The 18,194-nt window shown below is 32.5% G+C and overlaps 1 protein-coding gene across 6 annotated transcripts in view; it reads right to left on the bottom strand.

Moving 5' to 3' along the window:
• SMARCAD1 (SNF2 related chromatin remodeling ATPase with DExD box 1) overlaps positions 1-18,194 on the bottom strand; it is a 72,418-nt gene that overhangs the window by 13,638 nt on the left and 40,586 nt on the right. For 4 of the 6 annotated variants that reach the window (XM_072940426.1, XM_072940413.1, XM_072940434.1 and 1 more), the window contains exons 8-11: positions 17,812-17,893; positions 15,896-16,287; positions 6,050-6,249; positions 487-577 (exon numbers count right to left, since the gene is read on the bottom strand). In XM_072940426.1, coding sequence (XP_072796527.1) covers positions 487-577; positions 6,050-6,249; positions 15,896-16,287; positions 17,812-17,893 — 765 coding nt within the window. Of the gene's footprint in view, positions 1-486; positions 578-6,049; positions 6,250-15,229; positions 15,721-15,752; positions 15,837-15,895; positions 16,288-17,811; positions 17,894-18,194 lie in introns of those variants that run through there. The other 2 variants (XM_072940438.1, XM_072940446.1) reach the window with 2 other exon arrangements.

An 18,194-nucleotide genomic window follows, 5' to 3' on the forward strand; every position in this document is an offset into this window, starting at 1 on the left:
TTGACAAGAACAAGTATCTATGATAAAGTTTAACAGCAGCTATAGAAAAGCACATATAGTAAAATCTCACTTAGTGTAACATATGTATGTGTATGTATGCACATGCATGTATGTAAGCATACACACACACACACCTGCAGAAGAAAATACTCTACAAAGATATACACCAAAATAGTACTTATTTTAAGGTGGCTGGATTAAGCTGATTTTGTTTTTTTCTTTCTATTTTTGTGTAATATCTAATTTTAAAAACACATATGTTTATTACTTTGATAATGAGAAAGACAATAAATCTATTTTTACTTTTGAGGGGCGAGCAAGGAGGTTAGAACTAAGATAAACAATAGAAAACCAGAAGGGGTGAGACAGGTTACAACATACTTTGGTAAGAGCAGTAAACTAACAGGGTCTAGGGAAATTTTCATTTCTTAAATGATGCCAAGAATGCCTTTTAATGACAAATCCTAGAAATAGAGTTCTACTTACCATTTCATCTGCCAAAATGCCATTAAGTCCGTGTTTATGTACCAACGCCAGCCAATTCAAACCAACCTTCTGATAGGGCTTGAGTGACAAACTGGTAAAGAGAGAGTTAACCGAATATTATAGCTTTATACTTCTACTAGTTTTCTCTACTACTTTTCTGAGAAAAGGTTTAGGTTTACAATGAAGTACCTGACTCTAATCTTACCTTTTAATTTACTGTTAAGAGCTATCTACACTTAGGAAAATGAACTCAAAACATAATACATTTTTTTGATCTCTCAAGTATTATTTTGTATTTGTTGATTCATTTCTTTTGGCAATAAGAATTACAAAAATTATGTTCACATTTTATCATAATGTAATGCCATCAAAATTACTCCATAAATGACCAGAATATTAACTATGATAGATAGCATATTACTAACCTAATGTTTATACTAGAAAATTGTATTGAACTGATTTGAGTATTAGCACATGGAGAAACTTAAAGTATTAGGACCAAAACATAAACATAACTTGCTACTTTGTCAGACTGACTTAAACCCTTTCTGAATGAATGCTAATCACTTCTCATATCAGCGGTATGTATAACTCCAGAGCTTGTAGGCGTGTGGGTATTTATGTTTCAACTTTGTATAAACATAAATTTGCTAGGCATCAACAAATGCCAGTGAGTAGAAAGCAGCAGGGAAGTGTCCAAAATCTTATATAATCTGCAAACACATGAACAGACTAATCCCTTGCTTCGAAGGTAACATGGAAGTGTTATAAAGGGACAAAAACAATGTAGTTTTTTTAAAGTTTAAGTAGTTAAAAACTAACAGCACTTATTTATTGAACATCTATTACACACAGATACAAAGATGACATTTTGAAGTATAACTTCATTCAGTCTTTTAATATCCTATAAAAGTAGCTATTACCATAATTTTAACAGATTAAAAAAACCCAAGGCTCAGTAATTTGCCTGAGGTTGCAAAGCTACAAAGTCTTATGGCTAAGATTTTAACTCAGAAAGTCTCTCTCACTCAAAAGCTCATTCTTATACTCACTAGGACAGCATACACCATATGAACATGAAAACCTAGGACAAGGCCATGCTTCCCATTCTCCAGCTTTTATCCTGCCCCTTAATTTCCTGTTACACCACCCTATCTGCACATAGGGAAGGGGTCTGGACACAGCTATGGGTGTGATAAATGCTAGGAGTCAAATTCTGAAACCACAAAACCTTAATTAGAACGGGGTAAAAGAGGTGGGGGAGAAATATATCTTAATCTACATTTCAACTGGGGAGTGTACAGTCTATAAAACATTTCTCATTTGAAAAATTGAAAGTATAGGCAGGAGAAATCAGCAGTATTGCTGAAGTCTTTACAGTTCACTCTTAAAAATGTCTTTGCCTTCTTGCCCAATACAATTTCTATGCCACTATAGAAATAATAATAAACAGAACATATTACCATAGATACTTTTCAGATCCAAATAAATTCTACTATACTAGTGGTGAGAGTAAATGCTAATCGTGGAACTCCAGACACTATACAATGAGCTTTCCATGCCTCATTATTTAATCTATATTATAAAGTAGATACCATTATTATCATCCCTATTTTACAGATGAGAGTTCTCTGGGATTCAGAGGAGTTAAGCAACTTGCCCAAGGTCACACCTATCCAAATCCATGTCTGCAGTGGCAGAGCTGGTATGTAATCCAGGTCTAATCCAGAGCTCAGCCCTTAACCATGTAACAACATACATGAAAAAGCTCTCTCTCTGACCCACCTACTCTACAGTCAAAACTATTTTTAAATAGAATTCACTATTATTTTTCTGAGTCCTTCCTAATGCTGTTGGTCACCCCCCACACATTAAGGTTCATATTCCATGAAAATGATGAAACCTGGTAAGGCAGGCATATTATATCACTTATAAATGCATCCAAGGGCCAACATGCTAAACCAATGTAAATCTATCACAAATAGCCAAGAAATTAACCAACAAAAATTACTAAATTTATGTATCACCAACATGTTGAGAAGTAAGTCTATTAAAATATTCTTCACTATACAATTTTAAAAAGCGATGAAGAAATTTTGAGAATCATTTACTACATTACCTTTTTCATTCAAATAAAACTGCTTCATCCACAATCACAAAGCAACTCTGGTAGTTGTTTTGACCAGGATATTAAATACTTTTGTTATATTGAAATATTTGTTTTAAAAATATGTGAGTATGTGTGTGTATTTGCTCCTCTGCTAGATTTACTTAAATTACATTTAACGTTTTGTTGCTTAGTATCCCAACAGTGCTACCCATAACATATCCTTTCTCCAGAATGCAAAAGGATCAATGAAAATGCAGTTTTGACTAAGTACCTTTTTAAAAAATTCAATTCACTTATTAAGACAAATTTTTAAAACAGGGCAGCTATATTCTTTCTCTAGCAGTCTCTAATATTTAGATGCCATACAATCATCTTTTCCATTTATTTTGACATTCCACAGTTTTCTAAAAATTTTCATGGCTGCATATAAACCCCAACCACTAGTTTATAGATAAGAATGTAATTTGCTCAGGGTTACCTGAATGATAAAAACCACAGCCCAGGTCTTCTGAATTAGGTAAGTGATCTCTTTTCAATAGGGGACTATAATATCTTTAAACTGAAAGTTTTCTTACCTCCCCTTAAGAAAAAAATTGATTTTAAGATTTTCTGAGGTCATGAAAGAAAACGAGGCAGAATGCTACTTTAAAGTTACTTGTTTTGTTAGAGGGAAAAAAATCCTACCAGACAGTTACTATGATAATCTTTTCAGAGTAAAAATTAAATTGGGTTTAAATTTCCCATCGGAGAAATTACTATCAAAATTATTTTGAAAGGTGAGAAAGGCCTGAAACAGGAAATGGGAGTATGTACAGTGTGCTCAATTTGAGTTTAAAATGCAGAGGGCTAGGGATACTTTTTGAAGTAGTTCATGTGACAGAGATTAGGGATGCCAGCTGACCAAAAATTTATACCCTTTAAGTATAACATGGGTGCAGAAAAGACTACCACAATATTAGTTTGAACTAACAGAAGTATCCAAACTACTAAAATATTTACATCATAGTACTCCGAGTTAGTCAGATCACATCTGCAGCACTGGTTTGCATTTACATCACTGTCAAATGGTTTCACAGCAACTGTTTTAGGAGCAGGTATGAAACCATCCTGTCAGGTTGAGGACGAATAATATCAGAAGAACCTTGGTAGATTTAGCCCAGAAAAGACAGGACACACATGATTAGATATCAGTTTATACTGAACATGTCAGAAATCTTTTCAGTTAAAACATGTTAAAGCTGATAAATCTTAGATACATCGCTAAAGCTTGAGAGATGGCCACATCTATGATAGGAATAAAGTAGGAGAAATATTGAGGTTTTCTTCCCACCTTTTCTCTTACTGTATTCTATTTTAACTTTAGGCAATTTTAGCTTTGATATTTTAAAATAAAGATTATGAATAATGTTTTTGAGATACATATGAGAATTTTTTCTCCCTTGCAAGACTTTATTTTTAACAAGGAGTTACAGTATGTCTGTATTTCTTTTATGTCTAAAAGGCTATTTTCCTTCTGTTGGGATTCTTATAAATTTATAACAGGAAAATAAAGAGCTAATATAATTTTGCTTCAAAATAAACTTTGTCACAAAGAATTTGTTCTGTTAAGCAAAAGTATAACATTATTTATCAGGACAGTGTAACATTTTCTTTTGTGCTAATAAATCCTTTCCCAAGGCAAGGAAAGTACTTTAAATGCTTCTGTACTAAGCAGCCATTATGCCTGGCCAGTTTACCAAGCAAAAATTGCTTGTGCAACTTACTTTGGCTAAAAACAAAAACCAAGACAACAAATTTCACCCCCTAAAAGTGCATTAAATAAACTCTAGAGAGACTATACAGGTTTTCAGAAGTTGTACTTTGGACTAGATCCAATAAGCATTTAAAAAAAAAAAAACCCAAACTATTTTTCTCATCTATTCAATACTTCATTTAAAAAATTCCTCATTCTAATGGAAAAGATAGCTTATTACCTTATCATACTATTTACAAGTAACAGGACTTTGTGGACGTGGGTTTAAGAAAGAAATTTTTTTAAGTGATTCAATAAAGGACTTGATTTTTTAAAATCCAAATTATGATAAAGTAGACTCAACTGAGTAAGCCTTGTAGAGTGAAGAACTCCCCATATCCAATGCTGTAGAACAAGAAGGAGCAGCTCCAACTACACTTTTAGGAGATGAATTTGCTGGCATGGCCATAGTTCTTTCTATGCAACAGAGAAAAGAGCTTCTTTGTGGGAACTGCATCACGTTTCCCTACACCATCCCATAGCACCCTAGAAGGGCACAGAAAAGATTGTAGCTTACTATTAAAGGCCAGTAACCATATCTTGATTTTTAATTAACCAATGATCAGCAAATATGCTTTGATCATTAACTTAGAAAAATACCAGAAGTATATAAAATCACCAACTAAGGCAATTAATTTTAATGAGACTCTAGTGCTAATCTTATTAAATACCTATCAGAAATATTCTGAACAGATATAACTCATTTTTAAAGTTACATAAAACTGCAGAGTATGGATATACTATAATTCATTCTAACTAGCTTCTGATTTTAGAAACTTGGATTGTTTACATGCTTTTGACTCTATATGCATTATCACAATAAACAATTTTATACATTCTTTAAAAAAGGAAGTACTCTGAACAGTTCTGAGTTCCCAGACCACTTAAAAATAAACAAATAAACTTTTAAAAGAAGTTTGAAACAACGCCCTCAATAGCCCCAAATCATGCAAAATAGGGATGTTTACAGCTACAAAATTCCATTTTAGTATATGCTGGCTGTTGGGACAAATTTTTTAGTGAAAATGATTTAGTGTGTTTATTTTTTGCAAGAATTTTATTGAAAGTAGCAGTCTTGGGGAATATACTTTTTATTAGCATGCTTTTTATAATTTTTCCTTATAAAATCTATTTAATAAAAGGATCCTTTTCATTTTTGATGTTTTCTACCTCAAAAAACATTTAAAAATTTGGGCTTTTGAAAGAATTTAAAACATTTGATCACATATATGGGATCATTTCATTTATGATTAAAAAGAAATTGAACCAAGACAAATTTTTACATTGATGCAACTGAGCAGCTGACTCTTTGAAGTACCAAATTAAGTAAAGAGGTAGCCAAAACAACCTTTTCAGTTTATGTGATTATGAAATTATCTGTCATCAGAAAAGGAAAACATAGGTTATGTAAGACCACAACATTTCCTCCCTCGAATTTTTAATGCGATAATGGAGTAAAATAATGTGATTTGGGGGTTGGGGATCAATGAAAAACAATTCATATACCACGTATGTGCTGTTATAGGAAACCTTGGGTTTCCTTTTAAACATTAGTTTTTCTATTACTTCCATATTTAAGTTCCCTAGGCAAACTACAGAAATAAGTTCAAAATTTTTATACAACTGAGTTAAAATAATGAATAGGTGCATACAAGTATTACCTTTGGTTTAGAATAGAGGGTTGTTCTATGTTCCATCCACCTCCATTTCCAGTGAGCATAGTGACTTGCTTTGTCAATTTATTTGAAATATCTTCACATTTGTTCATCAGCCTTATAACTACATCCCTTTCTTGGATCAGTGTTTTACAGTTCCATATCAAATCTTCCGATAAGCCATTTGTTTTGGACATCTTTGTGAACTATGGCATGAAAAGAAAAATAATTTAGCAGTTCAGATCTAGTAAATAAAAAGCCAATCTCAACTCCTTTCTTTGAGAGAGAAAAAAGTTTGTTAAACTTTTACTAATGACCTTAATCAAGTGTGAACAGAACCTGCACTTGAATTTTCATGTTTCACTTTAATAAATCCTACTACCACCTCAAATTCATTGCGTTGAAATAAAATATACCTTTTTCCTCAAAACTCAAGCTTGTTATTTTGTCCCTGGTAGCTATTCTTTTATAGGAGAAACTCTAAATTGTTAATGTCTCCTATCAAGTTTTGTCTTCAAAACCTCAGATTCACATCCATTACCAAAGGTAATAGTACCAAGTGTAGTAACTTCATACTAGATCGCTTGCCTCCATTTTTGTCACTTCCTGTGACTATGACATATAGTAATATGAATAAGATGGTAACATTGATTGTGCTAAAACATATCTTCCCTATCTATCATCAAAGTACAACCCTTCAAGCTTTCAAAATTCCAATTATGTCACTTCATATTTTACCCTAAATTGAGACTACAACTTGGAAAAATACTGCATGAATTAAGTTAACTGTTACCAATTCAATAATTTGATAAAACTTAAATATAGTATCAATTTCAATATAACACTTATATAAATTGGTTCGTGAGACTTTCTTTCAGAATGTATTTGTATTTATTTTTCTGAAGAACACACTGAATACTTTACAATTTAAAAGCTGTAATAGAATTAGAAGTTTCCCATACTGGCTAGCTGAAAAAAAATATACCCTAAAGAACTATACAAAAATATACCTCCAGTGAAAAGATTAGAAAAAAAGCCCAGTGGCTATCTGAAAGCTGTTTGTTGGGCAAAAAGAAAAATCCCTAGTCCAAAACAGAATAAAGGAAACTAAACTAAAACCATCTGTCAGGCTAAAACCACACATGATTTTGATTCATAATATCTTATTTAGCATATTCTTTCAAGTTATGACAAGAATCTCATTAACAACTCTAATCCCTCTGATCACAGTATTTCTAAGTTCACAGAGAAGCTCAAGCAGTAGAAATAGAACACTTACAGGATATAATAAGAAAATTCCATTAAAAATGTAGTTTATACTAACACATACTTTTTACACCTAACCTAGAATAGGCTGCTAAGAAAAAAAATTTCCAGTCTATTCCAAAGCCATGTTATTAATGTACTGCAAGATTAAAAAACAAAATAGGTGGGGAGGGTATAGCTTGAGTGGTAGAGCGCATGCTTAGCATGCACAAGGTCCTGGGTTAAATCCCCAGTACCTCCTCTAAAAATAAATAAGCCTAATTACTTCCCCACTGCCAAAATAAAAAAAATAATAATGAAAAAACAAAATAAACCAAAAACTTGGCATGTCACAAAATGACACTAGGACACATGAAGGTATCTGCACACTGTATTTTCACATCCACAATGTGACCTCCCAATTTGTGCTTTCCAGGGAAAAGATTTATACATAAAGAACAGGATATGTAAGAATCTGTGCCTTGAAGACTTTAATGATTTTCTTCTAGAACTTTCAGGTAAAATTTTTTATTTAAAAATGAAACCCTAAAATTGCAGGCCAAAAAAATCAATCTCACGTCTATTGTGGGGTGGGTGTATGATATGTATGTGAGTGTAAGAGCCAACAAGAATAACGAGGGGAAAAAAAAGGAACATGTATTATGTGCCTTGTATGTCCCAGAAACTACTAGGTGTCTTTTGTTCATTAACTCGTTAAGTTCTCACAACAACCGCAAGATCAGTCCACCAGTTCTGGATGAGTAAACCAAGGTTCCAATTTCAAGGTCACAAAGCAGAATAAAAGATTCTAAAGTCTATACTCTTTTCACTAAAACTAGTACCGCCATAAACAAAAAAAACAAACCTTAAAAGTCAGGGAGGGTATAGCTCACGCCTAGCATACCTGAGGTCCTGGGTTCAATCCCCAGTGCCTCCATTTAAATAAATAAATAAATAAATAAACCTAATTACTCCCCACCCCCGCCAAAAAAAAAACCAATTAAAAATTAAAAAACAAAAACTTCTTTGTTTCTGTAACCAACTATCATTTATTATTATTTTTTTTTCTTAGTAAGTACTACAGAGGCTAGTGAAGGTACCTGATATACGGACCCATTCCCTGTCCTTGTGTGGTTTATAGTCATTTGGAAAGACATGTAGCAAATAATTTTACGTGTAACAACTGGTATTACAAGGGGAAAAAACAAAATTTTCACAAGGAAACTATCAGAAGCTAGGATATAGGAATCCCTTTCAAAGTAATAAGACAAGAAATAGGAAAGAATTGTTTCAACTCAAAGAAGATCAATTTAATATGTCAAAACCTAGAGAAGAGATAAAGGTACAGGACAAAAAGAACCAATCAGACATTACTGTTCCCCAATGAAAGAACACATTACTGACCATGTAATGGTACTGGTGGGAGTATTTAACCTTCTAATCATAATTTCCCAGAAAACAGAACCAGAAAAGCCCAGACTGGGAAGCTGTGGAACAAATGATTGGGAGAGAGTGACAGTGAAAGAGTGAGAGAGATGAAACAAAATCTGACATGAGCTGGTAACTGAAGCTGGTGATGAGTACATGAGGGCTCATTATACTATTCTAATTTTTATGTTTGAAATTCTTATGGGACAACGAAGGAGAGTGCAAAAAAGCAACCTTTATTTTACAATGCTGCAACAGTTTGACTGAGACTTCTAGTGAACTTGACATTCTGGTTATTTTTTAAGTCAAAATTTCAAAACATAACTCCCTGAGGCTTCCCACTCTCTTCACCTCTCTTCCCATACAATCCAATCAACATTAGAGATGATCCAAATTGCTGCTGCTAGTTTAGATTTAGATCTATCTGTAGTGATACAATATCCATGAATGTAAGACATCAGTAGACAGATTTTCAAGGAAAAAGTTTCACTGTTAATAAATCTGTTAGAATTAGGTTCAGTTACGAGTGATAGTAAATCCAAAACACCAGGGGTTTAAATAAAACATGTTTATTTCTCTCTCATGTAAATTAAGACCACAGGGGGCAGTTCAGATCTGGTAAAGTGGTTACAAAATCAAGGATTCTACTACTTTGTTGCTTCAAAACCTCAATATGTGGATCCCACCATCACACTGACATCTCAACCAAGGGATCCTTTAAAGATACCTTCCAAAAGTCACAGTATACTCCTGCTTACATCCCACTAGACAGGAATTTGTCAAATTACCAAAGGGAGGCTGAAAAAACGCAGTCTTAATATATTGTGGGAAATGTAACCAGCCATAAATCTGTTCTAAAGCACAGATGGGGTTAAAAAGAGAGAGAGAGAAACAATTTGATCCAAAAAAGTTTGATTCCACATGACTAGAACTGATATTGAGGGGCGAGTAGAAAACTACAATCGATTCTTAACATTTCACTGATGATATATACAACACTTCTAATGTAAAATATTGTGGATATCTGCAGCTAACATTTTTTTAAAAACCGGCAACTGAATGGGCAGTTATTTTATTTAATCCTTGGACTTCCCCACTAATTACATCCTACTTACAGATGAAGAAATACAGGAACAGAGAAAGAACTTGCTTTAAGTCATGTAAATTGCTAGAAAATGTCAGAATTGGGATTCGAAAGCAGGCCATTTAGGCAATTTAGCTCCACTATATTATTCATCCATCTCCTAGTAGGTATTTACAAAACCAAGGGGATAAATAAAGAGACAGGAATGGAACTCAGAAACAAGAGATCCAACACAAGAGAGGAAAAACAAGATTTTTCAAAATGCTGGGGAAATGAGATCCCAGTATCACAGTTGATAAGCTGGTCTATAATATGGCCAGTCCAAATCAGAGCAGGTCGTAAGACTCCAGAAGAGACTTGCTTCAAGATGATGCAACTGATAAAATACTTGAAGTGTCTAAAATTTGAGGGGAAATTTAGACAACTGGAGAAGAGTTTAGAGTTGAACTATAAGTATACAAAAAACTAAGAAAACAGAAAAACCAAGACAACTAATAACTAGAGAGAACACAATGCTGAGCAAGAAAAAAAAAAGTAACCATGTAGTATATTACATGGCTCAGCTATGAAAGGCATTTGCAAAGTCTAACAATGTAGATACTGAAAATTATTTTCAAAATTACCACATTAACATACTATTAGAATTGGGGAACTGGAAATGGGCATAAGAGGTGAGACAGGCAGTGAATAAGAGAGCTAATCCTGCCAAAATGTTAACAATATTTATGTCATGTCAACAGATAAAGCCTACAACTGAAAAAATTTTTTAAAGCATTGTTTAATATTATCCAGAGATATGAAAGTGTTAAGAAACAGACAGAATTTAAGAGTTTGACAGAGGAAGAAGCAAATTTTCGAGCTCCTTAAAGAGGTCAAGCAGAATAAGAATTTAAAATGTCCTTTGAACTGGGAGGGGAGGTATAGCTCAGTGGTAGAGTTCATGCTTAGCACGCACAAGGTCCTGGGTTCAATCCCCAGTATCTCCACTAAAAATAATAAATAAAATCCCCTAATTACCACCCCCCACAATAATTAAAAAAAAAAAAAAAGATGTCCTTTGAACCAACAATCAGTGGATCATTGATGATGTCACAAAAGCAATTTCAGAGGTGGTGGAAAGAGTAGAGGCATCACATAGGAAAGGGGAAAGCTAGCTCTTCAGAGAGCTTTTGTAATTTTTTTTTAAGTATTATGAATCATATCAGGAAATATCCCAAAATACCTCACAGTGGTTCTTTTGTATAATATCATAAAATCCATTTTCTAGGGAAAAAACTAAATAATTTTAAGCTGCACACTGGTCAAATTTTTCTGATCAGAATGCTAACATTTGATGCCTTATTTACAGACTTCTTTTCAAGAAACTTTTGTTGAACATTTAGGCAAAATTTTACTAGAAATTCTTAAATTTTTTAGAGAAAAGCAAAACACCTGACTTACTCCAGATTCCTTTCCTACTTTAAGCAAGAAGTATTATTAACATCAACAATACACTATACATTAACCTGACTTGTCAATAAAGAATGTACTTTTAAGGGGAAAAAAAAGAATCAGAAGAAGTAGAAGCAGTTATCTGCAGTGTGGGAAATAGGCTAGAGAAGGGGATGGATATAGATTTTCAGGGAGAATAAGCCTGTAGAATTATTTAACTTGTTAACCTAAATATATGCATAAATAATAAAAAAACAAAACATTAAAAAACAATATTTAATTTCACAATATATTCATTAGGTGTGTATAGGGACAGAGAACATGGTGACTTCCCTCAAAGAAAGGTGTAAGAAAAAATCTACTGTTATGTTACTGTTTTCTGAAGACAAACAGCATTTAATAATCCTGTAAGCTAGCTTTACTAAAACAAGATTTAATAAATGTAGAGTATAAATGCGAGATCTACAAGTAAATCTAAAGTTATTGATGAATATACAAAATATGACCTTATGAGGGATAAATTTGGAATTTGAAATTATAGATACACACTACTATAAGTAAAACAGATAAACAACAAGGACCTACTGTACAGCACACGGAACTATATTCTACCTTGTAATAACCTATAATGGAAAAGAGTACATATCTATATGTATAACTCAACCACTGCTATATACCTGAAACACTGTAAATCAACTATACTTCAATGAAAATTTTTTTAAAATATGATCTTGTTTACATAATATGACAAATACAAACATATGCATAAGCAGATGGCTGCTCAATAAAGCCTTAAGTGGCAGGTATCTAGCAGAATTTTAGCTAAACGTGACTTTCTTCTTTGTTCTTGCATGTACTGCTTCAATTTTAGACAAAGAAAACAAGTCATTCTTCAAAAAAATGATAAAACTATTTTTTCAGAGGGAAGAAAAAAAAAAAGTAATTGGTACTTATCGGGTAATTACATGAAAAAAAAACCATCAACATGGCCCTGATTACTATCTCTTTGACTAAAAAATCAAGTATTACTTTAAAGCCTTAATCTTTTAAAAATAGTCATTAACTGAAGTACCTATCTCTTGCCACAGTGTGTCACTCTTAGAGTAAGAATAATTTTGAATTTCTATAGGAACAGAGAAATTGTTCAAAAGCAGATTTGATTCCCCACCTGAAAAGTAATATTAAGCACAGAGTCCTAATCTTATTCACTGCTATGAAAACGTGGCAGCAGCCTATAAAGTACTCAAAATGTATTTATAATTTTAAGTAAATATTTATCAAAGTTATAAAAATGAAAACAAAGCCTGAATACAGTAATTCTATACCCAAATTTACTGAAGCCACTCTATCACGAAGGAAGGAGTAGGCATTACAATACTTCAAGTGACAAATTTAGACAGACATTTCACAACCACCAGGAAAACACAGCAAAAAGAAAACCTGTGGTCTAAGTTACTAGTAGATGGGAGCAGCACATGTTTCCATATGAGCTAAACCCGGGCTGCTTGGTTAACAATAAAAAAAAGAAAAACTGCATTTATGCTGATCTAAATGTTAAGGAAGTAAATGCACATAAGAAAAGTTTTTAGGATGAGCCATTTCTGAATAAGCTATTCATAAATCTTTAATTTGGTCAGTATATACTACTATTCTGATTAAAGTATAAAGATTCAATATAATACGATTATCATAGACATAATAGCATCCCCACCTTACTCTGCACAAAGCTAGGTAAAAATTCAGTAAGCGGTTGGTGAACTGATGCCATCAAATGTATAAAATCTGGTGATAAAAATCCCAATTTTACCATATTAACAGTACATGTCTTTAAACTGATGATATTTTGACTCGCTATATTTCCAAAGTCTACATGAATTAATGCTCTGGTTTCTTATGATGAGCATGCACTTTATTGCTATTAAAGCAGAAAAATAAGAGAATGGAAAATTATGAAAACCTGACAAACATTTATATTTTAAAAAAGGGTATAAAGCTGCAAACATAAATATCCCTATATAATGCACTTATTTAGTTAAATAACCAAATTTTCCTCATGTAAAATTAGGGTGACTAGAATATCTCAGAGCATTTTAATTTTTTAAAAAGTATAATCCTCTGACAGTCATAATAATGATGTTCAACTTTTCAACTTCTGCTTTAAAAGGCAGTTACCATAATTTTCACAATCAAATGAATTTTTTAATAAAATAAGACAATGAAATACTGATTACATTCAATTTACCAATGTTATGGTGACTTCTGTTTCAGCAAAAATCATAATTAAAATATATGCAGATACTTGATTTGTTGGCTCAGTATGCACTGTAATGAAATATTAATGAATTTTAAAGTTCTGCCAAATCTCCCAATCCTTAAGACTGAAAAAAAAAAACTTCCACAATAATGTTAAGTGTTTACTAGACATTTGTACACTGTTCTTAATATATAATGCCTTATAATTTCCAGGAAAGTATGACTGCGGGACATAATTAAAACTTCGACTAATTCTCATAGGAATTTTTCTAAACACAGTAGTTTTGAAAACAAAAGTAAATGTTTTTTCTTTTTTATGGATGGAGGAGTGATTCACAGGTACATTACCAAGCCTCTGATTAATAGGGAAGGAGCAAATTGACTTCAGTAAATATACATATTAAAAAAATAGGGAAGGAGCAAATTTAGTTTTTTTTTACCAAAATGTACATAATATGACCTTTCCTTTGATGACTTTAAGATATTAAATTGCTCTTTAAATCAGTTATATTCAAAATTCTAAAGCAAATGAAAGCAGAAGCTTAAAGTTCTAAGCAACTTAAAACTTAAAAGCTTATAAATACCGACTTGCTAATTTTAACTGTTCATTTCCAAAAATTTACATTTACTAACATTTTCAGGATAGCAAAGCCTTATATTCGCTGAACTCAAGTAGCAAGTTTACTTCTTATCACATAAAATAATCAACATTTAGATGAATGGCTAGCAAAAAAAAGTCTCCATATTTAACTTTAAGAAAGGGGACAAGATGCTATAGGAGGTTTAAGTAGGTAATGCATACCTACAAATTCATGTCAAGACTAATTTAAACTATGCCAATTAATTAGCAGGGGAAATATGCTTTCCACATGTTAAGTTGCTGAGTATTTTTAAAAGCATCTGGCATTCACAACTCCGGTATAATTTATTTTTACTATGAGATATGCGGGCAAGTAGTTACAGTGACTAAACACACTGGTGCAGATAATTGCATTCCTTATTAAATAAATTAAAATCCCAACAAGCCTGAGCAACCCAACTCTGCAATAACATAGGAGACTATTAAAGATTAAAAGAAAGAAGAAAAGGAAGAAAAGAAGAACAAGAAAGCCCTTCAGCAAATACTTTAGCAAATAAATCACTCAGGCAAAGCCGAACAAGTTTTGAAAGAGCCTGCTTTGACAGATGTTCTCTGGAAAAGCAAACGCTTTAAGCAAAACGAATGGCTTATTTATTTATTTTTTTAAAGGCATGAAATACCAGTAATGGTGTTTCTGTATTTTTCAAGTATTTTAATTTTTTAAAAAATGCTATTTACAACCATTGTTCAGGGACCTTCCTACCCTGACACTTTAAGATACTCATCAAAGGGACTTAGGCTCATACAAATTTGTCACAAGTTTAAAATTAATCAAAAAAGCAACTTTACTCCTTAAGTTTGGGAATAAAACCTCCTAAAAATTTATAAAACATCGAGTCACTTCATATTCTAAAGCTGCAAAAAAAAAAAAAAAAAAAAGAACCATATTGCTTTCACAGCAGGGCCTGCTTAGAATTCATGCTATAAAAACTCACATTCTCACAAAAGTTGAAGCAAAATTTAAAAGACAGAGTCCTTGTATTTTTCTGTATGAATAAGATTTGCTGACTGTTGACATTTATAAAACTCAAAATACAGCTTCTTTAGATAAAATTTGTTTCTAGAAAACAAAATTCCAGAAAATGATCATGCAAAGTGTACTTACCAGTGCTTATGCCTTCCCTTCACCTAACGCTTGAATTCTAGGCTTCCACACACTTTTCTATCTTTCCAATTAAAAACGCTGCAGCCTGCTACACTCCATAAAATGGCCGCGTTGTTTAATCAAGAAAAACATGTTAGAGATTGAGCTGTCACTTATAAAAGAAAAATAAAATAAACAATTGCTTCTTTTGTGGTGAAGCATAAAACACTTAGGCTGGCATTTTGAATCATGGAGCTCCCCTGGACGTTGCTATTGCTCTTCAAGTAGTTGTAGTAAAATTTCTGCCACATTCTCGCTTTTTGCATGGTGTCTCAGCAGTAACAGATCAGAACAGGCTGGCAAACAACTCCTTCCTAAATGTAAGCTCTAATTTCTTCTTCTTCGGTGAAATGAACCAAGTTTCTATGCAAAAGAATGAGTGACAGTATGCCCAGCCAATCAGCTTGGGTTTTTTCAGGAAAATCACCCCTTAATTCATTCAAAATTAGGTCATATGACACTATTTGAAATACTATTGGCTTACCATGAAAGTAATGTTTGACTCTACACAGGATAAGGCCACCCATCTATGCTTCCCTGGGCTGAAGACACCTTGACTATAAACGGTACTGTGAATTAAACACACACAGGGGAAAAAAAAAAAAAAAAAAAAGAATGTAGCCTTACCAGAGCTTCCCAACTATTAAAGGGCCGGAGTTCTATTATCTTCTGAGCCTTTTTCTGAGAGCACTGAGGAATCAAAGTAAGTTCACCAATTGAAGCATCTTGAAGGAAGTGAAGAATTTTACCTTTATAGCCATCCTCCATCACTTCTTCACCACTACTATAGTCCTCATCCAGTGAACTACCGACATCAGAACCTGAATCATACTCAGAGTCTTCAATAACTCTTTTAGGATTAAATACATTTTTTTTACGTTTCTTGTTAAAACCATTTTGTGGTTTCATGGAACATTTCTGTTTCAGTTTTGTTTTAGCTGCATTTTTAGGATAATTTTGACTTCTTGAAGAAACTTCTTTTCCATTTGGAAACTCACTAGGTGAAGCATATTGCATATCTGTGTACAGAGAAAGTAAAAATAACTACATTAGAGATATAAATTAAATATAAATATAGATATAAGACCTCAAATAAGATAAGAAGAATGTTTAAATATATCTACCTTTCTTTTCAATACAGAACTCAATTATGATTTATTGTTGAATCTTAATATAAAGAGAAATACTGAAGTAGAATTAGAAGTTATACAATGAGTTGAAATAGTTTCAAAAACAGATAACCTTTTTTTAATGAATTAAACTTAAATCCTCATTTTCTAACAAAGACCCCAAGCACCTAAGTGGCAGATGCATATATGTAAGATGTCCCAGATGTTATTTAGCAGTCCTATCCCCAGGCCAACACTGATGGGTGCAGTAAAAGCAACACTCACCCTAAACTAAAACCATCCAAATTAAAATCAATTTTTTCTTCACCATCTCCACTATCCTAGGTCCATCATTACTCTAAAAAATCATTTAAATACATTAGTATTGAAAAGCATCACTACTTTATAACTAATTAGTCTATCATAGTCCACAGAGTTCTAAGATGCCTGTGGTTGGAGGTACACTGCTATTTTATGTACCAGTAAGAAAATGCAAACTATTAACCTATAACCATATTTTATTATTTAGAATGTTTATGTTTTACTTACTCAAAGAGCTTTTAGACTTGCACATTGATTATCATACATTCATTCTTATACATATATAAAAAAGTAAGCAAGACAAATTGATTAAGTGTTCCTCAAATTTTTTCACACTCATAATCTTTCTCTTCTGAATCATTTTTCAGACTCAGAATTGGTGATACTGGTGGCTTTCTTTACTCCACACAATATCATTCTTTGCCATCAAGAGCTCTTGCTGTACAGCATTTCCTAAAATAATTCATTACCAAACAAACAAAACACCTAAAGCCACTGTGTTGGGCTTGTAAAAAGCTGGTGTTGCAATTATGAAGAGCTAGTCTACTTGATTCCTGCTTAAGGATGTTATAAAGATGTGTGATTCAACTCCTTTCTGCTACTTTTCTCCTACCACTTGGTTCCCAAAGTTAAGAATGTTTCACTATGAGATCAGGGACTTTCTTCCATGCCAGTGATATCCATCTTATATGTTTCTGATACTGGTGCTTTTGATATTCATTTAAGTGCAGGCTAGGACATCTACATTACAATGATTTTAAGACACCAGCAATTGTTAGATCCTTTCAGGCTGAGAGCTGTTAAACTGTAAAAAAAAAAAAAAAAAAAAGTTTCCTTTGTACTCCATAAAACATGGTAGTTTAAAAGTAGCCTTAACTGTAACAAAAGTTAGCCAAGTAGAAAAAGATGTTTATTGTTTGATTTTACACTGCACTAAAGAACAGGTTAAACCATTTGGGAACTGGTCATTTAAAACTTTTGTACATCATTATTTCCAACATCTTTTGCAATCCCATTCTCTGATTATTAGCTAATAGGTTTACTATTTTTTTATATACTAAAATACAATATATTGGGAAGCATGAAATTTCTATAATGACATAAAATAATTACCTTGGTCTTCTGCAAACACTTTTAAAGATTCTAAAGCCTCCGTGTACATCCATTCATGTTCCTTGAGTACCTCCCTTAATTCCTAGAAATAAGCCATTGATCTTTTTGTTAAAAATCTAAAATTAACTTGTTGAAAAAACCTTTATACTCTTTTATAAATAAGTAAAGCACCTGAAAACTTAATAGAATTTATATCAGATTATTTCATACTTATTTTTATGTTGCTTTAAAAATGCTTTCTGTGTATATAATTTCACCTCTGCAAATATACAACAATCTTTCTTCAGAGGGAAGGAAGCCTAACTGTTTTTGCATTTCTACTCTCACTAGGAAGTGCTCTGATACTAGAGTACCAAAAACATGTTTGCTCAATTAAACTTCAA

This window comes from Vicugna pacos, chromosome 2 (assembly GCF_048564905.1).
Source record: "Vicugna pacos chromosome 2, VicPac4, whole genome shotgun sequence".
NCBI lineage: Eukaryota > Metazoa > Chordata > Mammalia > Artiodactyla > Camelidae > Vicugna > Vicugna pacos.